The 23012-nt window shown below is 39.7% G+C and overlaps 1 protein-coding gene across 5 annotated transcripts in view; it reads right to left on the reverse strand.

Annotated features, from left to right (window-relative positions):
• REPS1 (RALBP1 associated Eps domain containing 1) overlaps positions 1-23012 on the reverse strand; it is a 50776-nt gene that overhangs the window by 22586 nt on the left and 5178 nt on the right. For 4 of the 5 annotated variants that reach the window (XR_014493133.1, XM_083368273.1, XM_083368274.1 and 1 more), the window contains exons 2-9: positions 21334-21457; positions 19328-19527; positions 15584-15737; positions 12096-12223; positions 10005-10167; positions 9382-9445; positions 5943-6097; positions 3368-3504 (exon numbers count right to left, since the gene is read on the reverse strand). Coding sequence is in view for 4 of the 5 variants with exons in the window: in XM_083368273.1 (XP_083224399.1) it covers positions 3368-3504; positions 5943-6097; positions 9382-9445; positions 10005-10167; positions 12096-12223; positions 15584-15737; positions 19328-19527; positions 21334-21457 (1125 nt within the window). In the remaining variant the exon portion in view is untranslated. The remainder of the gene's footprint in view (positions 1-3367; positions 3505-5942; positions 6098-9381; positions 9446-10004; positions 10168-12095; positions 12224-15583; positions 15738-19327; positions 19528-21333; positions 21458-23012) is intronic. The other variant, XM_083368275.1, reaches the window with a different exon arrangement.

Below are 23012 nucleotides of genomic sequence, written 5' to 3' on the forward strand. Positions count from 1 at the left end.
GTTTGGGCGCCTCCCCAAACCTCCCCAAACCTCGGCAGGTCTCCGTTCCTCCTGCCGACCTTTGGGGAGGTTTGGGCGCCTCCCCAAACCTCCCCAAACCTCGGCAGGTCTCCGTTCCTCCGCGCAGACCTGCCGACCTTTGGGGAGGTTTGGGCGCCTCCCCAAACCTCGGCAGGTCTCCGTTCCTCCTGCCGACCTTTGGGGAGGTTTGGGCGCCTCCCCAAACCTCCCCAAACCTCGGCAGGTCTCCGTTCCTCCTGCCGACCTTTGGGGAGGTTTGGGCGCCTCCCCAAACCTCCCCAAACCTCGGCAGGTCTCCGTTCCTCCGCGCAGACCTGCCGACCTTTGGGGAGGTTTGGGCGCCTCCCCAAACCTCCGCAGGTCTCCGTTCCTCCTGCCGACCTTTGGGGAGGTTTGGGCGCCTCCCCAAACCTCCCCAAACCTCGGCAGGTCTCCGTTCCTCCTGCCGACCTTTGGGGAGGTTTGGGCGCCTCCCCAAACCTCCCCAAACCTCGGCAGGTCTCCGTTCCTCCTGCCGACCTTTGGGGAGGTTTGGGCGCCTCATCAAACCTCGGCAGGTCTCCGTTCCTCCTGCCGACCTTTGGGGAGGTTTGGGCGCCTCCCCAAACCTCCCCAAACCTCGGCAGGTCTCCGTTCCTCCTGCCGACCTTTGGGGAGGTTTGGGCGCCTCCCCAAACCTCCCCAAACCTCTGCAGGTCTCCGTTCCTCCGCGCAGACCTGCCGACCTTTGGGGAGGTTTGGGCGCCTCCCCAAACCTCCCCAAACCTCGGCAGGTCTCCGTTCCTCCTGCCGACCTTTGGGGAGGTTTGGGCGCCTCCCCAAACCTCCCCAAACCTCGGCAGGTCTCCGTTCCTCCTGCCGACCTTTGGGGAGGTTTGGGCGCCTCCCCAAACCTCGGCAGGTCTCCGTTCCTCCTGCCGACCTTTGGGGAGGTTTGGGCGCCTCCCCAAACCTCCCCAAACCTCGGCAGGTCTCCGTTCCTCCTGCCGACCTTTGGGGAGGTTTGGGCGCCTCCCCAAACCTCGGCAGGTCTCCGTTCCTCCGCACAGACCTGCCGACCTTTGGGGAGGTTTGGGCGCCTCCCCAAACCTCCCCAAACCTCGGCAGGTCTCCGTTCCTCCTGCCGACCTTTGGGGAGGTTTGGGCGCCTCCCCAAACCTCGGCAGGTCTCCGTTCCTCCTGCCGACCTTTGGGGAGGTTTGGGCGCCTCCCCAAACCTCCCCAAACCTCGGCAGGTCTCCGTTCCTCCTGCCGACCTTTGGGGAGGTTTGGGCGCCTCCCCAAACCTCGGCAGGTCTCCGTTCCTCCGCGCAGACCTGCCGACCTTTGGGGAGGTTTGGGCGCCTCCCCAAACCTCCCCAAACCTCGGCAGGTCTCCGTTCCTGTTTGGGGAGGTTTGGGCGCCTCCCCAAACCTCCCCAAACCTCGGCAGGTCTCCGTTCCTCCGCGCAGACCTGCCGAGGTTTGGGGAGGTTTGGGGAGGCGCCCAAACCTCCCCAAAGGTCGGCAGGAAGAACGGAGACCTGCCGAGGTTTGGGGAGGTTTGGGGAGGCGCCCAAACCTCCCCAAAGGACGGCAGGTCTGCGCGGAGGAACGGAGACCTGCCGAGGTTTGGGGAGGTTTGGGGAGGCGCCCAAACCTCCCCAAACAGGAACGGAGACCTGCCGAGGTTTGGGGAGGTTTGGGGAGGCGCCCAAACCTCCCCAAACAGGAACGGAGACCTGCCGAGGTTTGGGGACGTTTGGGGAGGCGCCCAAACCTCCCCAAAGGTCGGCAGGTCTGCGCGGAGGAACGGAGACCTGCCGAGGTTTGGGGAGGTTTGGGGACGCGCCCAAACCTCCCCAAACAGGAACGGAGACCTGCCGAGGTTTGGGGACGTTTGGGGAGGCGCCCAAACCTCCCCAAAGGTCGGCAGGTCTGCGCGGAGGAACGGAGACCTGCCGAGGTTTGGGGAGGTTTGGGGAGGCGCCCAAACCTCCCCAAACAGGAACGGAGACCTGCCGAGGTTTGGGGAGGTTTGGGGAGGCGCCCAAACCTCCCCAAACAGGAACGGAGACCTGGGGAGGTTTGGGGAGGCGCCCAAACCTTCCCAAACGTCGGCAGGTCTGCGCGGAGGAACGGAGACCTGCCGAGGTTTGGGGAGGCGCCCAAACCTCCCCAAAGGTCGGCAGGAGGAACGGAGACCTGCCGAGGTTTGGGGAGGTTTGGGGAGGCGCCCAAACCTCCCCAAAGGTCGGCAGGAGGAACGGAGACCTGCCGAGGTTTGGGGAGGTTTGGGGAGGCGCCCAAACCTCCCCAAAGGTCGGCAGGAGGAACGGAGACCTGCCGAGGTTTGGGGAGGTTTGGGGAGGCGCCCAAACCTCCCCAAAGGTCGGCAAGTCTCCGTTCCTCCGCGCCCTGCCTGCCTGCTTCTTTCCGCTGCGGAAAGAAGCAGGCAGGCAAGGCGCGGAGTTTGGGGAGGTGCGCGCGCACCTCCCCAAACCTCCCCAAACTTCGGCAGGTCTCGGACGGCGGTGGCTTGGGAGAGGTGCGGGCGATCCCGGAAGCACCAAAGCCTCGGCCGCGCACAAGTCCTCGGTAAGTTTTTTTTGTTGACTGGAGTATAAGCCGAAGTGGAATTTTTCAGCCCAAAAAGTGGGCTGAAAAATTCGGCTTATACTCAAGTATATACGGTATATTGAAATCTAATTCCCAGTCAATGGACAGACTGATTTAACTGGAATCCTGATTGTACTAGATATAGGCAAAAAGACCCGAGGGTGCTTTCTGGTCTACGTAAGAAGGGGTAGTAGAAGCTAGTCAACTTGAAATAATCCCAGAAAGTTAAACAGCATTTGGATGGGAAACTACCAGAAATTTTCCAAGATTTTAGATTAGACTGGGAAATCAAAGAAAGGGAAGACCAAAAAAAAAGGTAATGGCAAATCACATCCATACTTTTGCCAAGCAAACATAAACCATCGCTAAGAGTCCAAGTCACTTCAAGAAGGACTTTATCTTTTACTGTGGTGTAACAGCAAAATACAAACTGAATCACTCCAAAAGAAACCTCGCTAAATTTTTCCACGTTAGAGAGTTGAAATCACCCTCAAGAAGTTAGCAAAGGATCTATGTAGGATTTAGAACAGAAATCACTGACAGACAGCATAACTTTTGTTTTAAAGACAAATAAAAAAGTGAGCTATTGTGTACAATCCCAATATAATCTCCAGTTATGACAAGGATCAAGGCTATATACAGGAACACAAAACATAACCCCAAATTTAGAACACAATCCAATCTATATTGTGTTATATATTCATTCTTAAAGTAAGAACTTCTAGAAAATAAAGTATGTTTTGCTAACCTCGCTGCTCTGATTCAGTTCAGGCCACGTTTGATTAAGTGATGGCATTGATGGTGATTTGCTTGGCGGTGCTTCTGCTGGGGAACTTGCAAAACCTACCTCAGCAGATTGATCTCCCACTTCTGAAACAGGAACCACTAAAAAAGCCAAACACAACACTGTAGTAATGTCTTTAAAACTGAGCGCTAACAGTTTGTTTCACATTGCAATTTCATAATTAACGTATGCAAGTATGCTTATAACATCTGTTATTTATGAACATTTATCAACTTATTTCAGAGATACCCATTATGCAAATAATTGTGCTATATTTACTTTATTTAGCTCCATTATAAATATTCTAGAACGGGTTTCCAATGGAAAATTTGGGAAATCACAGCATTTGTGGGCAGTTCTGTCATTTGAATGAATGAATGAACCTTTATTGTCAAAGTACAACCAAGTATACACTGAGATGGCTGAGCCTCCCTTCCTGCCCCCCCCCACAACTCACAGTGAGTTGTACTGCTCTCTGCCCCACTATATTAAAAAAAGTCTTTCAGTTTTACAGCAAACCAAAATATCACTGACCACATAGATTCTATTCTCATTAATGACTCTAATAAAATAGTAGTTAAGTAGCCCATTGTTTTATTTTGAACTATAGTATATAGTCTGGGAAAAGAGGCAATATAAACTAGTAGCAAGTATATTTGGGCTAGAAAGAATGTTTTTATTATTCTCTATATTGTATATGATATATTAATTACTTTTACATTTCTCCTGCTAATTCCCCTCACTTGTTTTGATACATGTATTGGATAGGCTTTGCCGCTGCTGCATATTTCTTAGCATGACCAATTTACCTGCCGTAAAGTAGCAATTTTGTTTTGTCAGCTCTGTACTTAAATTCTTGGGCAGGCTATTTTTTATTTCAGCCTTACCAGTTTGCCATCCTGTAAAAATTGTACTTTATGTTTAACTACATCAAAATTGGATATATCTCCACTAGCCTGAAAATATTGGATACTCTGATATAAGAGGGAAGTAACCAGAAAGGCTATATTGCACAAGAAGAGTTCTTTCATGTTTTGAATTCAAACTATTTTATGTAAGCAGAGCAGAAATTTCAGAACCCTAAGGCAAAATTAGCTAATATTTTCCTTTTTCAAAAGTTTTCCTTATAAATTTATACGTTCCAAATGTTAAGAAAAAATAATATTTTCTTTGAACAGCAAAAAAAAAATCAGCTTTCTAGTTTCATATATTTGATAGCTACCTAGCATGAGAACAATCATAGGGTTGACTTTACTGGCCAGGGTCTAGAAAATTCTATGAGACTGCAAGAATTTTTGCAAAGATAGGGAAAGTGCAAAAGTTCTGCTTTATTAATAGACTTTTATGGAAACCTCTTCCAGAAGTTCTCACTCCTTAAAGGATAGTCCTTGACCACGTATTATGTTATACAGAAAAAAAGATTGCTAGATTAGCTTATTCATGGCATTAGAGCGTAATCCTTAGGTGTGTTTTTTCTAAAATATCACCAAAACAAATAGCTATTCCCTGGCTGTAAAAAGGAGGTTGCTAGTTTGGGGTATTGTATACGTTGCTTTGTTAGTAATACAAACTATCCTCTTTATTTCTATACTTTAAATTGTTTGATTAAATTGTAACATAGCATATACAGAGCTGTTACAGGTGAAATATATTTTTCTGTCCAATAAGCAAGCATGTGGCATTACAAGGATCTAAAAAACATTTTGAAGCGAGCTGAATAATAGTCCCACCCCACCCCCCACCCCCCCAAAATTAAAGGACTTTTCACAGTAAGAGAAACATCTCATGGAAACTCCATTTTCCCCTCAACATATAATTTACGTGATAGAGAATAACAAACTAGCTGGAAATAGAAACTTTAGCTGTCTAAAATCATCGACAAATGGGTAATCTTAGAAAGTAATGGAAGCAGTAACAATTAATTGAAAGTTGAATAAGAGACATTTTATCTTCTGTAATAGAATGCGTTAAGCAGGGTTGTCAAACTCAATTTCATTGAGGGCCGCATCAGCATTGCGGTTGCCCTCAGGGAGCCGGGTGGGTATGGCCAGGGTGGGCGTGGCCTACTGGGTGGGCATGGCTAGAGTGCATATGGCCTACTGGGTGGGCATGGCCATCTCTACATCGTTTGCATCAAGGGTGCCCATGGGGACCTGGGCAGGAGTGGGAAACATCTGAGGGTCTCTGGCAGGAGGGACTCTGGGCCAGGGCCAAGGCAGTGGGGGCCATTCCCTCACTGTTTCCAGGATGGCTTCGCGGGCCACATGAAACCACTTTGCGGGCCGCATCCGGCCCCCGGGCCTTGTGTTTGACATGTCTGGCGTCGAGTAAATGCAAGTAGGATCAACTTACATTTTTGATAAACTATTTTATTTTACATACATAGGGACAGAAGCTTCTGTCTCAAAGAGAAAATCAGTTTTACACAGACACACACACACAAGAGAATGAAATAAAACAATGGCAATGCACAAGCCGTACAGTTTGTGTTACACATCCTTTAACAACTAATTCAGAGCACACACACAAAAAATAATACCTGCTGAGTCCTCCAAATCAATCAGCTTGGGCATTAAACTTTCAGGTAGTTTTTCCGGCAAGTCATAACCATTTTTCCTAGCAACCACTAGATGGAAAGCAGCACAGAACTCATCCAATGTTAATGCACCATCTTTATCAAAATCTGACAGCTCCCTGAAATGAAATTATTTAACTTTATTGTCCTTTTTTTTTAAACCCCCCCCCCTTTTCTGTATTTTTCAAAAGTCTTTCAAACTGAGAAAAAGTACTTTGAAGAAGTTCTAGCAAATATCAGATACTTTTACTAGGTAAACATTAGCCTTTCGTAGTCTGGCATATTGCATTTAAAACACAATCAACTGAATCCTAAGAATCCATGAACTCATGGAATGCTCCTACTGGATGAAGAGCAATAACCAATTTTTTTTAAAAAAAAACCTAATTTCCCCCATATTTTTTTAAGAAATAAAACCTTGAAAATTTCCTCCAAAGTGCTTATAGGTAGGTACTCTACACACAGAGGTGATGCAGGAGAATTATTAGGAAATGCAAACTGTCAAAAACCATTTTCCATGCCTCTTTGCCAAAAGGAGTTTGTAATGTATCAGAATCCCATCTATTCACATAATATTAACTCAAAATATCAAAGTTGTGGCATTCAGTATTGTGGAAACCTTGAAAAGAACCCTAATTTTCTGCTGTGGAAGAAAAGCTAACTATTTGACAGCAAAAGTTAAATCTGGACAACTATTTCTTAAAGAATGTGAAGGGAGCATCTTATCCAATGAAGCATTCAAAACACTTGCCTCTTTACACTTGCAGTGATAGATAATATGGAAATTATATCAAACTGAGCTACTATCTTTGTCACTTAAAAATAGTAGGCAAACTGATGCCATCTAGATTACAACTCTTATCAGTCCCAGTTACTGGACAATACTAATGAAATTGTAGCCCCAAATATTTAGAGTGAGATGAAGGCATGCATAAAAATATTATTTGAACAATAATTGGGCCCAGACTATGTCAGACTATATTTACTTCATACAGAAAACAAAAGGCAGAAGTCGTGATTAATTTGTTCTATTGATTGGAGCTAATAAATGTAATCCTTGTGTAATGATTGCCTTGTTTATTGTATATTGACTGTTCAAAGTTTTGATAGTGATGAAAAAGTAACTTTTCAGGACCAGTTACACACTTATGACCTTCACAGGTCCATATTTGTTTTTCAGCCATGCACATGTATACATAACCTGAACTAAACTGTTGTTTCTCTGTCATATAATATATACAGTCATGGCCGAAATTGTTGGCACCCCAGAAATTTTTCCAGAAAATCAAGTATTTCTCACAGAAAAGTATTGCAGGAACACATGTTTTGCTATACACAGGTTTATTCCCTTTGTGTGTATTGGAACACAACAAAAAAAGGGAGGAAAAAAAGCAAATTGGACATAATGTCAAACAAAACTCCAAAAATGGGCTGGACAAAATTACTGGCAACCTTAACTTAATATTTGGTTGCACACCCTTTGGAAAAAATAACTGAAATCAGTCGCTTCCTATAACCGTCAATAAGCTTCTTACACCTCTCACCCGGAATTTTGGACCACTCTTCCTTTGCAAACTGCTCTAGGTCTCTCTTATTGGAAGGGTGCTTTTTCCCAACAGCAATTTTAAGATCTCTCCACAGGTGTTCAATGGGATTCAGATCTGGACTCATTGCTGGCCACTTCAGAACTCTCCAGCGCTTTCTTGCCATCCATTTCTGGGTGCTTTTTGACGTATGTTTGGGGTAATTGTCCTGCTGGAAGACCCAAGATCTCGGAATCAAACCCAGCTTTCTGACACTGGGCTCTACAGTGCGACCCAAAATCCTTTGGTAATCCTCAGATTTCATGATGCCTTGCACACATTCAAGGCACCCGGTGCCAGAGGCAGCAAAACAATCCCAGAACATTACTGAACCTCCACCATATTTCACTGTAGGTACTGTGTTCTTTTCTTTGTAGGCCTCATTTCGTTTTCGGTAAACAATAGAATGATGTGCTTTACCAAAAAGCTCTATCTTGGTTTCATCTGTCCACAAGACGTTTTCCCAGGATTTTGGCTTACTCAAGCACATTTTGGCAAACTGTAATTTTACTTTTTTATGTCTCTGTGTCAGCAGTGGGGTCCTCCTGGGTCTCTTGCCATAGCATTTCATTTCATTTAAATGTCGACGGATAGTTTGCGCTGACACTGATGCTCCCTGCCTGCAGGACAGCTTGCATTCCTTTGGAACTTGTTTGGGGCTGCTTATCCACCATCCGGACTATCCTGCATTGCAACCTTTCATCAATTTTTCTCTTCTGTCCACGACCAGGGAGATTAGCTACAGTGCCATGGGTTGCAAACTTCTTGATAATGTTGCGCACTGTGAACAAAGGCAAATCTAGATCTCTGGAGATGGACTTGTAACCTTGAGATTCTTGATATTTGTCCACAATTTTGGTTCTCAAGTCCTCAGACAGTTCTCTTCTCCTCTTTCTGTTGTCCATGCTTAGTGTGGCACACACAGACACACAATGCAAAGACTAAGTGAACTTCTCTCCTTTTTATCTTTCAGGTGTGATTTTTATATTGCCCACACCTGTTACTTGCCCCAGGTGAGTTTAAAGGAGCATCATATGCTTGAAACAATCTTGTTTATTCACAATTTTGAAAGGGTGCCAATAATTTTGTCCAGCCCATTTTTTGAGTTATGTTTGACATTATGTCCAATATGCTTTTTTTCCTCCCTTTTTTGTTGTGTTCCAATACACACAAAGGGAATAAACCTGTGTATAGCAAAACATGTGTTCCTGCAATACTTTTCTGTGAGAAATACTTGATTTTCTGGAAAAATTTCTGGAGTGCCAACAATTTCGGCCATGACTGTATGGGTATATGCATAATTCTGTACTTATTTATTTTTGTCATGTTTATGTAGTGTATATCAGAGGTGGTGACCCTTTGAGAGCTGTATGCAATGAAATTTCATTTTAATGTATGCTAATTAGTGTACATTCAAAGTGGCAATAAAGTTATTATTCTATTCTATTCTAAAGCAAAGCAAAGCTGAAGTAAGATCATAAGGTCAGTTGCAGTTTCACTTAGCAATCGCTTCGTTTAACAATCAAATGGCCAATCCAAATTGTGGTCACTAAATAAGACTACCTGTAATTTGGATACAAGTATAAAATCTTATGTTTATTTCCTTGGTAATTACAACAAAATTTAACATGAGATCATGTCAGATGGAAACTTACTCCTTGATTTTAATGGAAATATGATTACGCTTCTAAATTACACTTATTTGTAAGACAAAATGTTTCAGTATAAACGGTAGCGTTAGTTGCTAGGCATTTCAGTTTTATTGCCAAATAACTTGGGCTCTTAGAATGCTGAGTTTAAGTAATTATATTTTAACTTACCAGATGTGTGAAAGTTCAAGAATAGGAAGCTTTGATTTTGTAAAAAATTCTTTAGCTGCAGAACCTAAAAATATTAAATTAATTTATTTATTTGTAAAATATATTGGCTGCCCATCTTACCCAGGTAATGTTTGACTTTCAAACTAGAATGATAACATTAATTGTAAATTTAGTATAAACTTTGTCTATGACACAAAAGCTAGTGAGGTTTTAAAGATACACTAGGCAGGGGGCTGGGATCATAATGAGTTCAAAAACGCTAATGTAGGAAATCATTACAAAAGATTAAGCTAAGAAATTCACAAAAGCACTTACACAATATTTAATAGGCTCACTTATGAATAAAGAATCTTCTCTATTAACAGAAGGACCTCTGATCTAGCAGAAATTAATACCAAAAGCTGCATGGAAATTTTTTAGACTTCTTTCCTCACAATCTCATTCCCTGGCTCAGTTTTCTTAAAGGTGCAGAAGAAAAGAAAGAACTGCTTTAATAACATTTTTAGTTACTACATGATGCCAGGAATCTCTTTACTGAAAATTGAACTACATTTTGTAAAATTGGTGTAATATTAGATAATTATACAATTATTCATCGTATCATATGTGCTTAAAAAGCTTACCTGGAATATATCCATTCAGATCAGGCTGAATAGTTTTAAACTGATTTACGTAATATTGCCTTTGCTCATCTGTTATTTTCCAAGGATCATCATAGCTACTCGACTGCCTACGAATTTCATTTGTTGTTGTAGCTGATGCTACAGTTCGTACTGTAGTCTGGTCCTGCAATAAAATATTTCTCTTCAGCATTTTCTGCTTTATTGACAATCTACAATTTTCTGTACTTATTTGCCTTGAAAAAGGAAAAAATAGTTATTTATGAAAGTAGACTTCTGACTGGTGCTACCTGAGTAGAGCCATACTTTTTTCCCCTCTCCAAATTATGATTGTGAGTTCAACCATCTACTCTTTAGATCCATGCCCCTTCTGGCTAACTAAAACTGCTAGGGAGGAATCTTGTGGGAGAGCTCTTGTGGCAATGAATTATTCCTTGAGTAAGGTGGTCTGACCCCTGCCTAAGAAGCTACTACTAGATCACATCATACTGGACAACATTTGTCCACTATCTCATCTCCCCTTTTTCCCCCCAATCAGGATTCAGGCCTGGGTAGGGGATGGAAATGGCACTGGTGATGCTTTTGGATGATCTCTGGCGGGAGCAGGATAGAAATCCTTGGTCTGCTTTACCTCATAGCAACATAATATCTTTGTGGAGAGGCTCTGGGTATTCTCTGAAGTTGATTCCAGTTGGTGGTGATCAGATAGAAGAGATCAGCCCCTACCCTGATACTCTCCCTTCTTCTATTCAACATCTACATGAATCCACTGGGTGACATCATCTGTTGCCATGCAGCGCGGTATCTTCAGAATGCTGAGGATACCCAGTTATACCTTTCTGCTCCTGGTGACTTAACCAATGGAGTCAATGTCTTATTCTGGTGCCTGGAGGCTATGGAAGCCTGAACAATAAACTTCAACAGAATCCTGCTCGGACTGAGTGAGTCTGGGTTTTGGGGCCCTCTGGCTCAGGCACTATGCCAGCTTTGGTAGTTGGATTGCAGTGCCCCAAGCAGACTTAGTGCCCAACTTGCGGTTCCTTCTAGATTAGTGACTCCTGCTCAAAGACCAGGTGGCAATCATAACTAGGAGGGCTTTTGCAGAGTTTTGTGTTGTGCACTAGTGGTGCCCGTATTTGGACCAGGAAACCATGCTCACAGTCACTGATGCCCTGGTCACCTTTCAAATGGAGTATTGTAATGCATGTTACATATGGTTGCCCTTGAAGAGTATCTGGAAGCTCGGGCTGGTGCAAAATGCAAATGCATGGATAATGTGTGACCAGATCAGTACACGTTATACTTCTGCTCTGTGGGTTCCACTGATTGCCAGTTTACTTCTGGAACCAATTTAAGGTGTAGGTTTTGACCTTTAAAGCTCCTTATGGCATGGGGCTGGGTATGAGGGACCACCTTCACCCAATTACGTCTTTCCATTGCATCAGGAGATATGTTGCAAATCCCATCTCTGAAAGAGTTTCATCTGGCAAGAGAGGGGCTTTATCTGCCATGGCACCCACCCTCTAGAACATCATCCCTACTGAGGTGAGGTTGGTCCCATCCTTGAAATCCTTCCCTAAGTCTCTTAAAGCATGGCTGGCTGGGTCAGCAGGCCTGGAGATCTCAAGGAAACAGTGAAATTCTGCATTGTTTTTAACATCAATTATATTGGTGTTTTTAACTGTAGTTTTAATGTTTGGATGTTATGATTGCTTTTACTGTAAGCCACCTAGAGTTCCTCTATTCTGAGATGGGCAGATATTTTTGACAGGTAAATAAATAATTTGAAATGATAACAGCCATATAAGCAACATAATGTTATGAAAAGTGTGCACAGAAGAGTTTTAAAAATCAAAACACAAAGAAAAGCTGAAAGCTGGTTTTACAAATGAGTTTTAAAATTAAGATTCCTTGACCAAGAATCTTCAGTGCTACATGTTCAATGCCAGATTACATTCTGAGAAAGGAAGAATGAATTAGAGCTTAATCTTAAAAGACATGTGAAGACACAGCACAAATCTTTAGCAGCAATATGAAAATGACTGACATTATTTGGAATGAAGCAAATAAAATAATACTAATAAAATGTCACACCTGGACAGAAGCAGGATGCATGGTTAAAATAGTACTGGTTGGTGTATTATCTGCAAAACTGACCCAGTTTTCTTGATGTGGTGGGGGTGAATGGCCAGACCACACTGGTTCACCAGCATTACAGGAGCCTAAAAATCAGAATGCATGTCAGTTTCAAAATCAGTATAACAATCTATTCAAGAAATGTCTGTGTTGAAATACTTAAAGAAGTTAGCGAAACAGTGGTTTGGTCAGGGGCTTAGAAAAATTTAATGCAGGATCCTAATAATATAGGTTCAAATGAGATTTGAGCTCAACCACATACTCATATTAAGTATAGTCTTGATTTCTTATTTCACATACCGATTTCAAAATAATTCACTCAGTAACCTGCTAATTGCGTTAACCATTATTACCCATTATTACTACAAAGATTGCTTATCAAGGCTTGGTTTCCTAATCTGTCTGGCAGACATGTTAAAATTTGCAGTTTTCTAGCCAAACAAATTTGAATGTAAAAATTGCGCATCCCAAATCTGAATGTGTAACAAGAGGAGTGAATGAACGTTAAGACTTAATCCTAATAAACAAAACTTTAATACAACAACAATATACTATGAGAAATACTTTCTGTAATAAATATCAACCAAACCATGGTTGATTCTTTCACTTTTAACTAGATAAGAGACTTTGGACCTTTTTTTGATGACACACTGTTGGCAGTTTATTAGTTCAATAGAATAAAACAAAAATTCCCTGGTTGTGTTAACTATGAATCCCCAAACCTGAGGTTTCCACTCAAAAGACAAGCCAATTTTTTCTATCATTTTGCACCATTTTTTCACCAAGCTTGGTTTTTTTTAATTTCCCCCTTTGTATTGGATACAAAGGGCAGAAGCATTACAAATCTGGGTTTCAAACAAAGACTAAGAAATATGTTCCCATATTCACCCAAAAGCCATATCAGATTGCCCTGATTGTGCCTGGGCCTGGGTATTCTAAAGTGAATTGACTAACATGCCCCCAACTCTCCTGCAAAATAGGAAGCACCATAAAAATAAGGCATCATCAAGCCCATAGCAGTGCCTAGTTAAGAATATAAAGACATTTAAAATCTGGCTTCAGAGAAGATAGCCACAATTTTTTTTAGTACAAACATAAAAATGCTTCAGTTTAAATTTGATGTTTAATTTAAAAATAGATTTATTTTTGCTAATGTGTTTTCAAATGTTTACTGAAGGTTTTTCGTAAGTAAAAAATAATAAAGAATAAAGAAATAATAAATATTTTTTAAAAAAATAAATGGGAAACGTTTTATGGAATTTTGGGGTTAGGAAGAAAAAAGTGAAATGTCTCATGAGATCATCAATGATTTCAGTGATTGAAAAGATGAGAATTAAATAAGAAGCTGAAGGGATTTTTGCAATAGCTAAGAGAAGGGGAGATGATGGGTTTGTTAATATCTGTTGAAAAGGTTAGAAGTCATCTATCTTAATTTCTTTAGTTATTTTTCTTTCTTTCTTTTTCTTTCTTTCATATCAATGACAATGACATTCTTTCACAAATGAAACACGGGAATGCTGGAATTCTAGAACTAAATAAACTTTAAAAATAATCTAGTCCATCCTGTGATGATAGACAGTGGAAATCTCAACAAATGCTACAGTGCTGTACTGGATTAATTTCTTGTAGCTGAAACAGAAGTTTTTATTGTAACTTCTCACAATAATCTGAGAAGATGAACAGAACTATCTAGGCACAGGCTTTTAAATTCTATTTAAGTCCATAATTTTATCAGGATAATAGAATTTAATTCTATTTCAATCTAACCTTTCTTAATTTTAGGTCTCAGAGCATAACCAGATGCAGGCATTTTTTCTAGAGAAGCCTAGTTAAAAACTTATGAAAAATGTTATTTCAGTACATAAACAAAGCTTATTCTTGAGTGTGGAGAAAACAGCGTTGTCTCAATTATTATATATTTTAATTATTACCATCCATTCTCCTCTTCATCATCTACCAGCAGCTTTATAGAATATTATCTGAATGCGTCTGGCAGTCTTAGGCAGAGCACTTTGAAACTTGGGGGTGAAAATGAGAAATAAAGAGATTCAGGTGGCAAATAACAAATGCCAGCCAGCTTGGAGAACTCCTCAGTTTATACATCTGAATTATCATCTTATTATTTGAAATACACAAGGAAATACTCATTAGGACATTGCTCTTAAAACATGCTACAACTACAAAGCTTAACTAGGTTTTGAAGTTAAGCGCTTTCAACCACGCAATGTACTAAATCCTAAATATGAGTTCTTACTATCCCTGTGTTCACGTTACATATTATGCCCAAACACATAAAGCATATTGTGCTTAACATGTTCTCACAAACATACTAAAATAGTAGTTGTGGTTAGTACATTGTAACTAACATTCTCTTTAGTTAAAAATTAAAGTGCCCTGGCAGTCAGATTTATTCAACTGTTTTAATAGATAACATGAATGAGCAAAGGGAAAAACCGATGTATTGTATTCCTAGTAAAATCCTGTAGTATTGCTTTATAATCCCTTTATAAAATCATTCTTGTCCCTACAATCTTCCTACAACACTCTTCTTACTATTGGTGGCCGATTTAAAATGGATCAAGTACTGCACAAAGGCCAAGACATCATAGCACTAGAAAAGTAGTATAACCAGAAGTGTTACTTATAATAGTTACTACTATAACCAGAAGTGCTACACTATTTTTTTTCTGTTTCCCCTCTCATCCCTTCTCTACTCCACAGACATGAGGGAGACACAGATCTCACACACCTAGTGTGTGATGACTGATTGATTAAAGCCACACCTCTGGAATTACAGGAGGAGCATGGATGACTAATCCTGGTATATTCTCTGGGGTCAATAATAGTTCATGACAGATAATCCCAAGAGCAGCTGTCTTCTCCACCCCCACTCGTACCCAGAAACAAGTATGGTTTCCAAACAGTGAAGGCTATGCAGGGCCAAATAAAACAAGCGACTGGCACATGATAAAGTGGGATGACTGGTTATTGTCATTTATGATTTTTTCAGCAAAAGATTTAGCTTCCCTCAGTACAGAAATAGCCAAGAAGAATATAGTATTTGTGCGATATTGAACTATCGAAGCGCAAAAAAAAGTTGGAAGTTCTGAAGAGTCAAGCATCATGTGGACACACAGCGTAGAGATCCTTTGAAAATAGAGCCACCAGACAATAAAGAGGATTTGTCTGATTTCTCAGAAAGAGAAATGATGGGTTTGCATTGGTGCAGAGCTGAAGGTAAGGATTATTTATCACTAGGGTCAGTACTGCTTGAGGTGTGCATATTCAAGGCATAAAGTATGGTGAAAGTAATTTCTGTGCATATCACCTGTTCACCCCATTCTAGAAACAGGCTACCTCAAATGCCTGGAATCCCTAATTAGTTATTAAATTGTTTGACAGGAATTTCACAAGCCCAGACAACACTAGAAGACATTTCTTAATACCTGACTGTGCTTCATTAAACGGAGCCCAGAAAGGTCCCTGTCCAGCAACAGGCCGCTCATTATTTCCTCCACTAGGATGGCGGCTGTGTTTCCTCCATGAATGGGGAGAAGTTGGTGGAGACTGTTGTGGTGAAACGACTGGAGATGTAGACTCCTGAAAATAAAGAAAACTATTAAGTACTGAAACATACTTCTAAAACAAATCACTATTCTTGGATGAAAACTAGTGGAACAGAGAACTGATTTCTGTTTATACAATCTCTTCCCTTCCTTCCATCCCCTCTGAACCAGATTACAGGTAGCCCAAGTGACTTACAAGCGGGGCTTGTACTTACAACAATTTCAGTGTCCTACAGACACGTCGTTGCCATCTGTAATCTTCCCAGCTGACTTCCAACAAGCAATCAATGGCGCCGCCAGTAGGAGGTTGCTAGTTGGAGTCATGCAATGATTCACTTAACCATGAATGATTCACTCCACTTAGCGACTGCCATCACTAAGTGGAGTGGTCATGTGTAGTTTTCCTTAACAAGTGCTTTACTGGGTGACAGATTTGCCAATCCCAATTACAGTTGTTGAGGACTACCTGTATGAGGGTACATGGGGAGCTTCAGGGAATGAATTCTTTTACTCCTCTCACTTTATCTGCAGAAATTGATTCTGCTACTGAATCTATGAAGCTGAATTTCACCCAAGATATAATTTTATTAGAATAGGTTAACACATTTTGAAAGGGACAGGTCCTATCTTTTTGATTGCAGAACAGTATTACATGAATAAAATAATATCTCATCATTGAATAATTAAAATACTCCTCCACACAATGACAGATACAACTTATTAAGACAATAGCAGTTGTCAAAGATTTTTGTGGAATCAAATTTAGTTCTCTTTATTGAGAAACAAACAAATAAAAAACTACAGGGAATTACATGCTGGGTGAAAAGTCATGCTGCATGAACCAATTACCACTTGAGGCTTTTCTCTGCCCCTTTTCAAGCAAAATCTGCTCAAAAGATTGGACAGTCCTTTGAAGCAGATGTTAAAGGCATGACAAGGAGGGGAGAACTGCTCTATTCTAGCTTTATTGATGAAAACCGTTCTGACAATAGATTTACTATGTGTACAGGAAACATTCACCAAGGATAGTAGTTTGTAATTAAAAGTCCTGCAGACATAAAATATTCAGAAAAGTTTTTCATTCTCATTTACTGCTGTTCAAAACTGTCTGGTACTCAACAGACAGGGTATAACTACATTTTTGTCAGCATTTATTCTCTTATTGCAACTGTTCTCCCCCACAAATGTGGGGGAGAGGTGACAGGAAATACTCTTTTAAAAATACCTTTCAGTTAACACAATCTCTGGATCAAGCCCAGCTTGTTCAGACATGTCTGATTCCAAAGCACTCAGTAACAATATATTATATACAGTATTTTTAATGGAATTATATTACATGTTGTGCTGCCAGCACCATATACAGAAAATAGTTGAATGCATACTTTTGATACAAGTTATAGTCTGTCAACTCTATGATAAAGGTTTTCAGCTGAAGGCAGTCAGATGAAAAGTAATCAATAAAGCCTGCCTATATTTAGCAATCTGTTCTAAGCAAGGTAAACAACTTGGTCAAAACAGTATTACTATGGATACATGAATTAAGGCTGTGCAAAGCCTTCCAAAGAGGTACTTCTCTGTGTGGGAACATATAGGAAGCATCTTTCCTGAAATAATTAAAATAGTTATTTACAAGAATTGCATGGAAGGTAATTCCAGGTCTTTGCACATGCATACATGGACATCCATTTTGCTTCATTTCAGCTGCTGGAACTTATTGACTCTATATGCTTACTGCCAATTATTTTCACTTTTTCCCTTGATTTTTAACTTGCTTTTTCACCCTGATGTTGCATCAAGATTAACTTTCTTTAAATTAAGTCAAGTAAATCACAGATGGCAAATCTTCACATCCAAACTGTTCCTGAGATCAGAGATCTGGACCAACCTAATTCTATGCAGATGATTGCAGGTTTTTAATAATTCTTCAGTACAAAATATGTGTCAAATCAAGGTGTGTCTAATTCACGGCCCATGGGCTGCATGCAGTCCTTCCTGGACAGCTAATAATGTGGCACCACAAGATCATAAAAATATATTAAAAATAAAGAATGTTTGACTTGTACACACATTAACTATATTATATATATTATAAGCAGCCCAAGTCAATTCCTCTTTGCTCAATGCGGCCCAGGCAAGCGGAGAGATTGGACAACCATGTCTTAGACCTTGACACATTTAATGCCAACTAAAATGGCACTCAAGATCAACAGAGGACAGACTGCAACCTCTCAATACAAAGGAGGTAGCAAAAGGTTATTATTACTCAAATATATGGAAAAATGGCATTTAAAATAACGGTTAAATGTATTGCTTAAACAACAGAAAGATTAGTGCCTGAAATCTCCGGATGGCTTTCCATACCTAAGGTATAGTCTGATACTTAATAAACCTTAAACCTGATTGTGTGAGCAGTTGCCAGAAGTAAACGCTGAAGCCATATATGAAGGCAGTGCACATCTGAGTAGTTGAAAACCCACCCATTTGAGATTTTGGCACTGTAAGTCCTGCTACTCTAAACTATTCAGAAGCAAATAAATATTCATTTAAGGTTTTCGGAACTAAGCAATGAGATTCTTGCAACCGGTACAATTGTTACCATATCAACTTGCGCTTCTGGACAATGTTATAGTTAGCCTCACAAAAAATATTTTGCAGTAATCAAAACATTAGCTACAATGAGACATTTTATACACACAAAGTTCTGATTAGCAATACAATTGAAGCTACTGAAAAACACTCCCTGATACGGGAGTTCCCTACGCATCTACGCAATCTCTCTGTTCACATACTATTTTGGTTCCTCAATTCAGGAAAATGCAACTGTTTTCAATACTGCACTATGTATAAAAAGGAAAAACCAGAAAAGCTGAAGACCAATCTACAAATTAGGAATCAAAATATTCATCCCTGCTAAATCCAATATTTATTTTTTTAAAAAAAATTGCACAAATGTTCAGCAGAAATTGTTTAGAAAAATAACTGTAGAATTCCTGAACTTCTCATCTCTTTCAAATTAAAATCGAATCTAGAAATAAATCCACACCATTTTAAACTGTCTACTTATCTCCAGATTATCTTCTATATATCATTGTATTTTCAAATAAATTGGAAGAGTCGAAGTCCAAACCTTCCAAACCTTGAGCAGGGGGTTGGACTAGAGGACCTTCAAGGTCCCTTCTAGCCCTATGATTCTATGTTTATATTTAAGAGCATATCATTTCCTAGACCTAGAGTAGCTGGGGAGGGCACACATGCAAAGAAAGGAAAAGGATTCTGTTCAGCCAGCACTATCTGTTCTGTTGGAAGGAATATGCTAGGTTTGGTCATACAAATATTGAAGTTTTTTATTTTATACAAAAAATAAAAATTAAGCTATGTGATTGTGTGAAAACAGAGTAAAAAGAGCAAGACTAGTTTGAGAAGGAATCTACTGAAAACCTTATTAAATTTGAGATTCTAGGATAAAATCATGGAATCTATTTTTCCCGATACACAATTTCACAGACAAGTTAAAGTAAATCAAAAGTAGCCAAGCCTGCGACTGTTATTTTTTTAAAAAAAATTATCACAGAACTAGACATGAAAGACACACGTACCCCTAAGTCGGCCTCTAGATTTCATTACCTGTTGATCTGTAGTTGGACGTTGCTGAACTATATCATGGCTCACAGAGCCTTTTTTAGCTTGTATTCTGCCTGGTGGAGGAGGAATTGCACCTGAATAGGAAGATGAGTTATCAGCATCTGAAGAATGAGTTAAGGAGGAATGCCTTAACTCTTGCTCATTCTTTGACATCACAAACCGGGGTAGGGGGAGGTCTTTGACTGTCAAAATAAGATGACACGGATTAAGAAACTTATATTACAAAATTCTGTTGAGCAGTAAATTAAAATATAATTTTGAGTCGTTGCTAAAATATTTTGTTAAATCCTATTGTATTACTATGAAAATAACTAAGAATTGTGACAGTTCAGTTAAGATCCAAAGAACAATTATCTTTAGTATCAGTATTTTCAAACATAAAAACATCAATACAGGTAGTCCTCGACTTAGAACAGTTCATTTAGCGACCACTCAAAGTTAAATGCCACTGGGAAAAAGTGGCTTAGGGCCGTTTTTCAGTATCCCCGTGCTCACGTGATCAAAATTCAGACGCTTGGCAACTGGTTCATATTTATGACCGTTGCTGTGACCCAAGATCATGTGATCTCCTTTTGTGACCTTTTGTCAAGCAAAGTCAATGCAGAAGCCAGATTTACTTAAGAACTGGTTTACTAACTTATCCACTGCAGCGAGGCACTTAACAACTGAGGCAAGAAAGGTCATAAAATGGGCAAAATTCACTTAACAAATGTCTCACTTAACAACAGAAATTTTGGGTTCAATTGTGGTCGTACGTTGAGGACTACCTAGAAAATTTAAATATTTTAATAGGGATAATTTATTTTCAAAATGTCTTGAAACTTTAAACACATCTCTTTAACATACACATTTAATATTTTGTATTTCTTTTTATCTAGAAACAATCATCGGCACTATACACACACACACACACACACACACACACACACACATACATACATACAGGAGTGCTGTAACAGCAAGAAGCTTCCATAAAGTAAGGAAATGTAATTTTCCATACAATGTACACACATATGTAGTTTAGGATCATTTTTGTCAATAAATAAATGAACAAGTCTAATGTTTTTGAGTCATTTTTGTAATTGGGGTTCTCTTGATCTAGTTTTAGGACTACTGGGAAGAAGGGATGATGTTTTAAGTTACATTTATGCAAAAATATCAAAAATTCAAAAGGATCCACAAACCTTTAAGAACCACTTTACTTACTGTATGTGTTTGCATCTCTAAACAATAAGACAAGGTATCTTAAGTAGCATTGTAACTTAGCACTGAGCTTACTGTATCAGTATTACAACTTCCCAAATCCAAATTTAAAGCATTTTAAACCAATCTTGACTAACCAAGCTGGTGAACCTCAGGAAGAGAATCAAAATAGTTTCAACTCAGTTCAGCCTGGTATTTCCAAAAGCACCTCAAGCCCATTACAGCGTAATACCTGAGCAGCCACGTATTAGAATTCACACAAGCTTTTTCTGCTTGTGCTCCCCCCCCCCGCTTCTATACTTACTGACAGAGAATACAGAAATCTTATCAGGCATTACTATTTCATTCTTCTGTAGATTCACTTATTTATTCCTATTTCCCACTACGGGAAAAATAAATAAGCACCGACTTTGAGAATAAGAAGTTAAAATGAAAATCAGGCCAAGCTGTTTGACATTCCTTTTCATATTAAAAATGAAAATTCTGCATTTCCCCTTACACTTAAAAATGCATGACAATCTTAAGTCTGAAAGGTTTACACATATAAGTTATATGTTTTACATACATGTAAGAAGTCTAAAATTCAGCTTTCTCTTGTAGCTCAAGAGCTGGAATTCTGTGATTGTTCCACTTTCTTGTGATAGTAAGAACACTAACACAAGTCATGCGTGAGACACTGTTTTATGAGTTCCTTATTTCATTTTTGAGGAACTAGGCCAGTAATATATCATAGTCAGACAACAGGCATATTTTTAATTTGATTTTAATATTATTTCAAGGCTTACCAGAATTTAAACTTTCCATTCGTAGTGGAAACCCAGACTGAGCCACTGCAACAAGTTTCAAAGCAATGTAGAATTGGCTTCTTCCAAAGTATCCAAGTCTAGTTGCACCACAAAGTTCCATGATCTACAGACAGATCAATATACATATCGTGAGATTGTATCTGTCTATAAAGCTTGTATTAATATATGCATTCTGTCAAAGGAATAAATAATTCCAAAATTCAAAGTTAATGACCCTGAGCCATTTTTCAATAGCTATATATTATAATAAGACAATTTTGCAATGCATGGGTGCATATTACTTATTGTTAATTTCCTCATACATAATATGCATGCAGTACTGCACATTGTAGTCATGCATTTGTAACTGTAATGAAAAATTTGGCAATCTTAAATGCACATTTTAATAGCCATTGATTCAAAGAAAATAAAATCCACAAGAAGGGCAACAGAATGAATATCTATAAGAGACTGACCTCATGTGAATGTTCACTACAAATTGCAGCCCTGTGTTTAGCAACAATTCGGTTCACCAATAATGCAAAAGTATAATAAAGTACTAATTTCCTAGTTTCTGCTCAATATTTAACATACGGTATGTATGCTTTATGGTACTTAATAGTTCATATTCCTGTTCAGTGAAATATCCTAATTTCCCCAGTTTGAATATTTGTTACGACAATACATTTTGCTGTTTCCACCAGAAAAAGAACTTCATTTTTATTAATTTCTATAAGAATCTCAACTTCAGTTTTTAATCATACATTTTTCTGACTGCAGCATGCTGTACAAGCAAATCTATCAGAAACAATCTGTAAATGATCTGACTGACAATATCAGCATCAAGTCAATTAGCTATGGGAACAACTACTGCTCAGCAAATTTCACTGAAAATTTGGGATGAAGCATTCTGGAACCTGTTATATCAGATAAAAAAGCTGGGTACTCAAACCCTGAATTATAACATTAGGAATAAAACTGATGCAGTTTGATTTAATTTTAAAAGGTTCCAGTACACACAGGAAGGTTTACCTAGATAAATATATATAAAAAGTATATAATAAATTTTTGTTGTTAGCTGCAAAGTCGTGTCCGACCCATCGCGACCCTATGGACAACATTCCTCCAGGCCTTCCTGTCCTCTACCATCTTCTGGAGTCCATTTAAGCTCACGCCTACTGCTTCAGTGACTCCATCCAGCCACCTCATTCTCTGTCGTCCCCTTCTTCTATTGCCCTCAATCTTTCCCAGCATTAGGCTCTTCTCCAGTGAGTCCTTCCTTCTCATTAGGTGATTTTATATTAATAAATTTAATATAAAACAAAAATGGTCTTCTGATGTAACATAAAAAAGATGGAATACAATTAGAAAAATCTCTTGCTGTGGCAAAATATATTGCACAGGCTTGTCCATTCACATCAGGCATCAAGTTCAATCTGGATGAGTTTTTATTTTAGTTAAGAAATACCACTGAATTCCTAGAGACACCAGAGAAAGGACTATCTGTAAGAGGTGTTTATTTTAACATATCATGACTACAAACAATCTCTCTCCTTGTGTAAGTTTAGTCCTGCAACAATTTGTACAAAAGCTGCAAATGAATGTATAATAGCATTGCAAGATTAGGCACACTAAGCAAGATTAATTCAATCCCATAAACTCCCACAATATTTTGGCTT

The sequence above is a fragment of the Vipera ursinii genome (assembly GCF_947247035.1).
Source record: "Vipera ursinii genome assembly, chromosome: 1".
NCBI lineage: Eukaryota > Metazoa > Chordata > Lepidosauria > Squamata > Viperidae > Vipera > Vipera ursinii.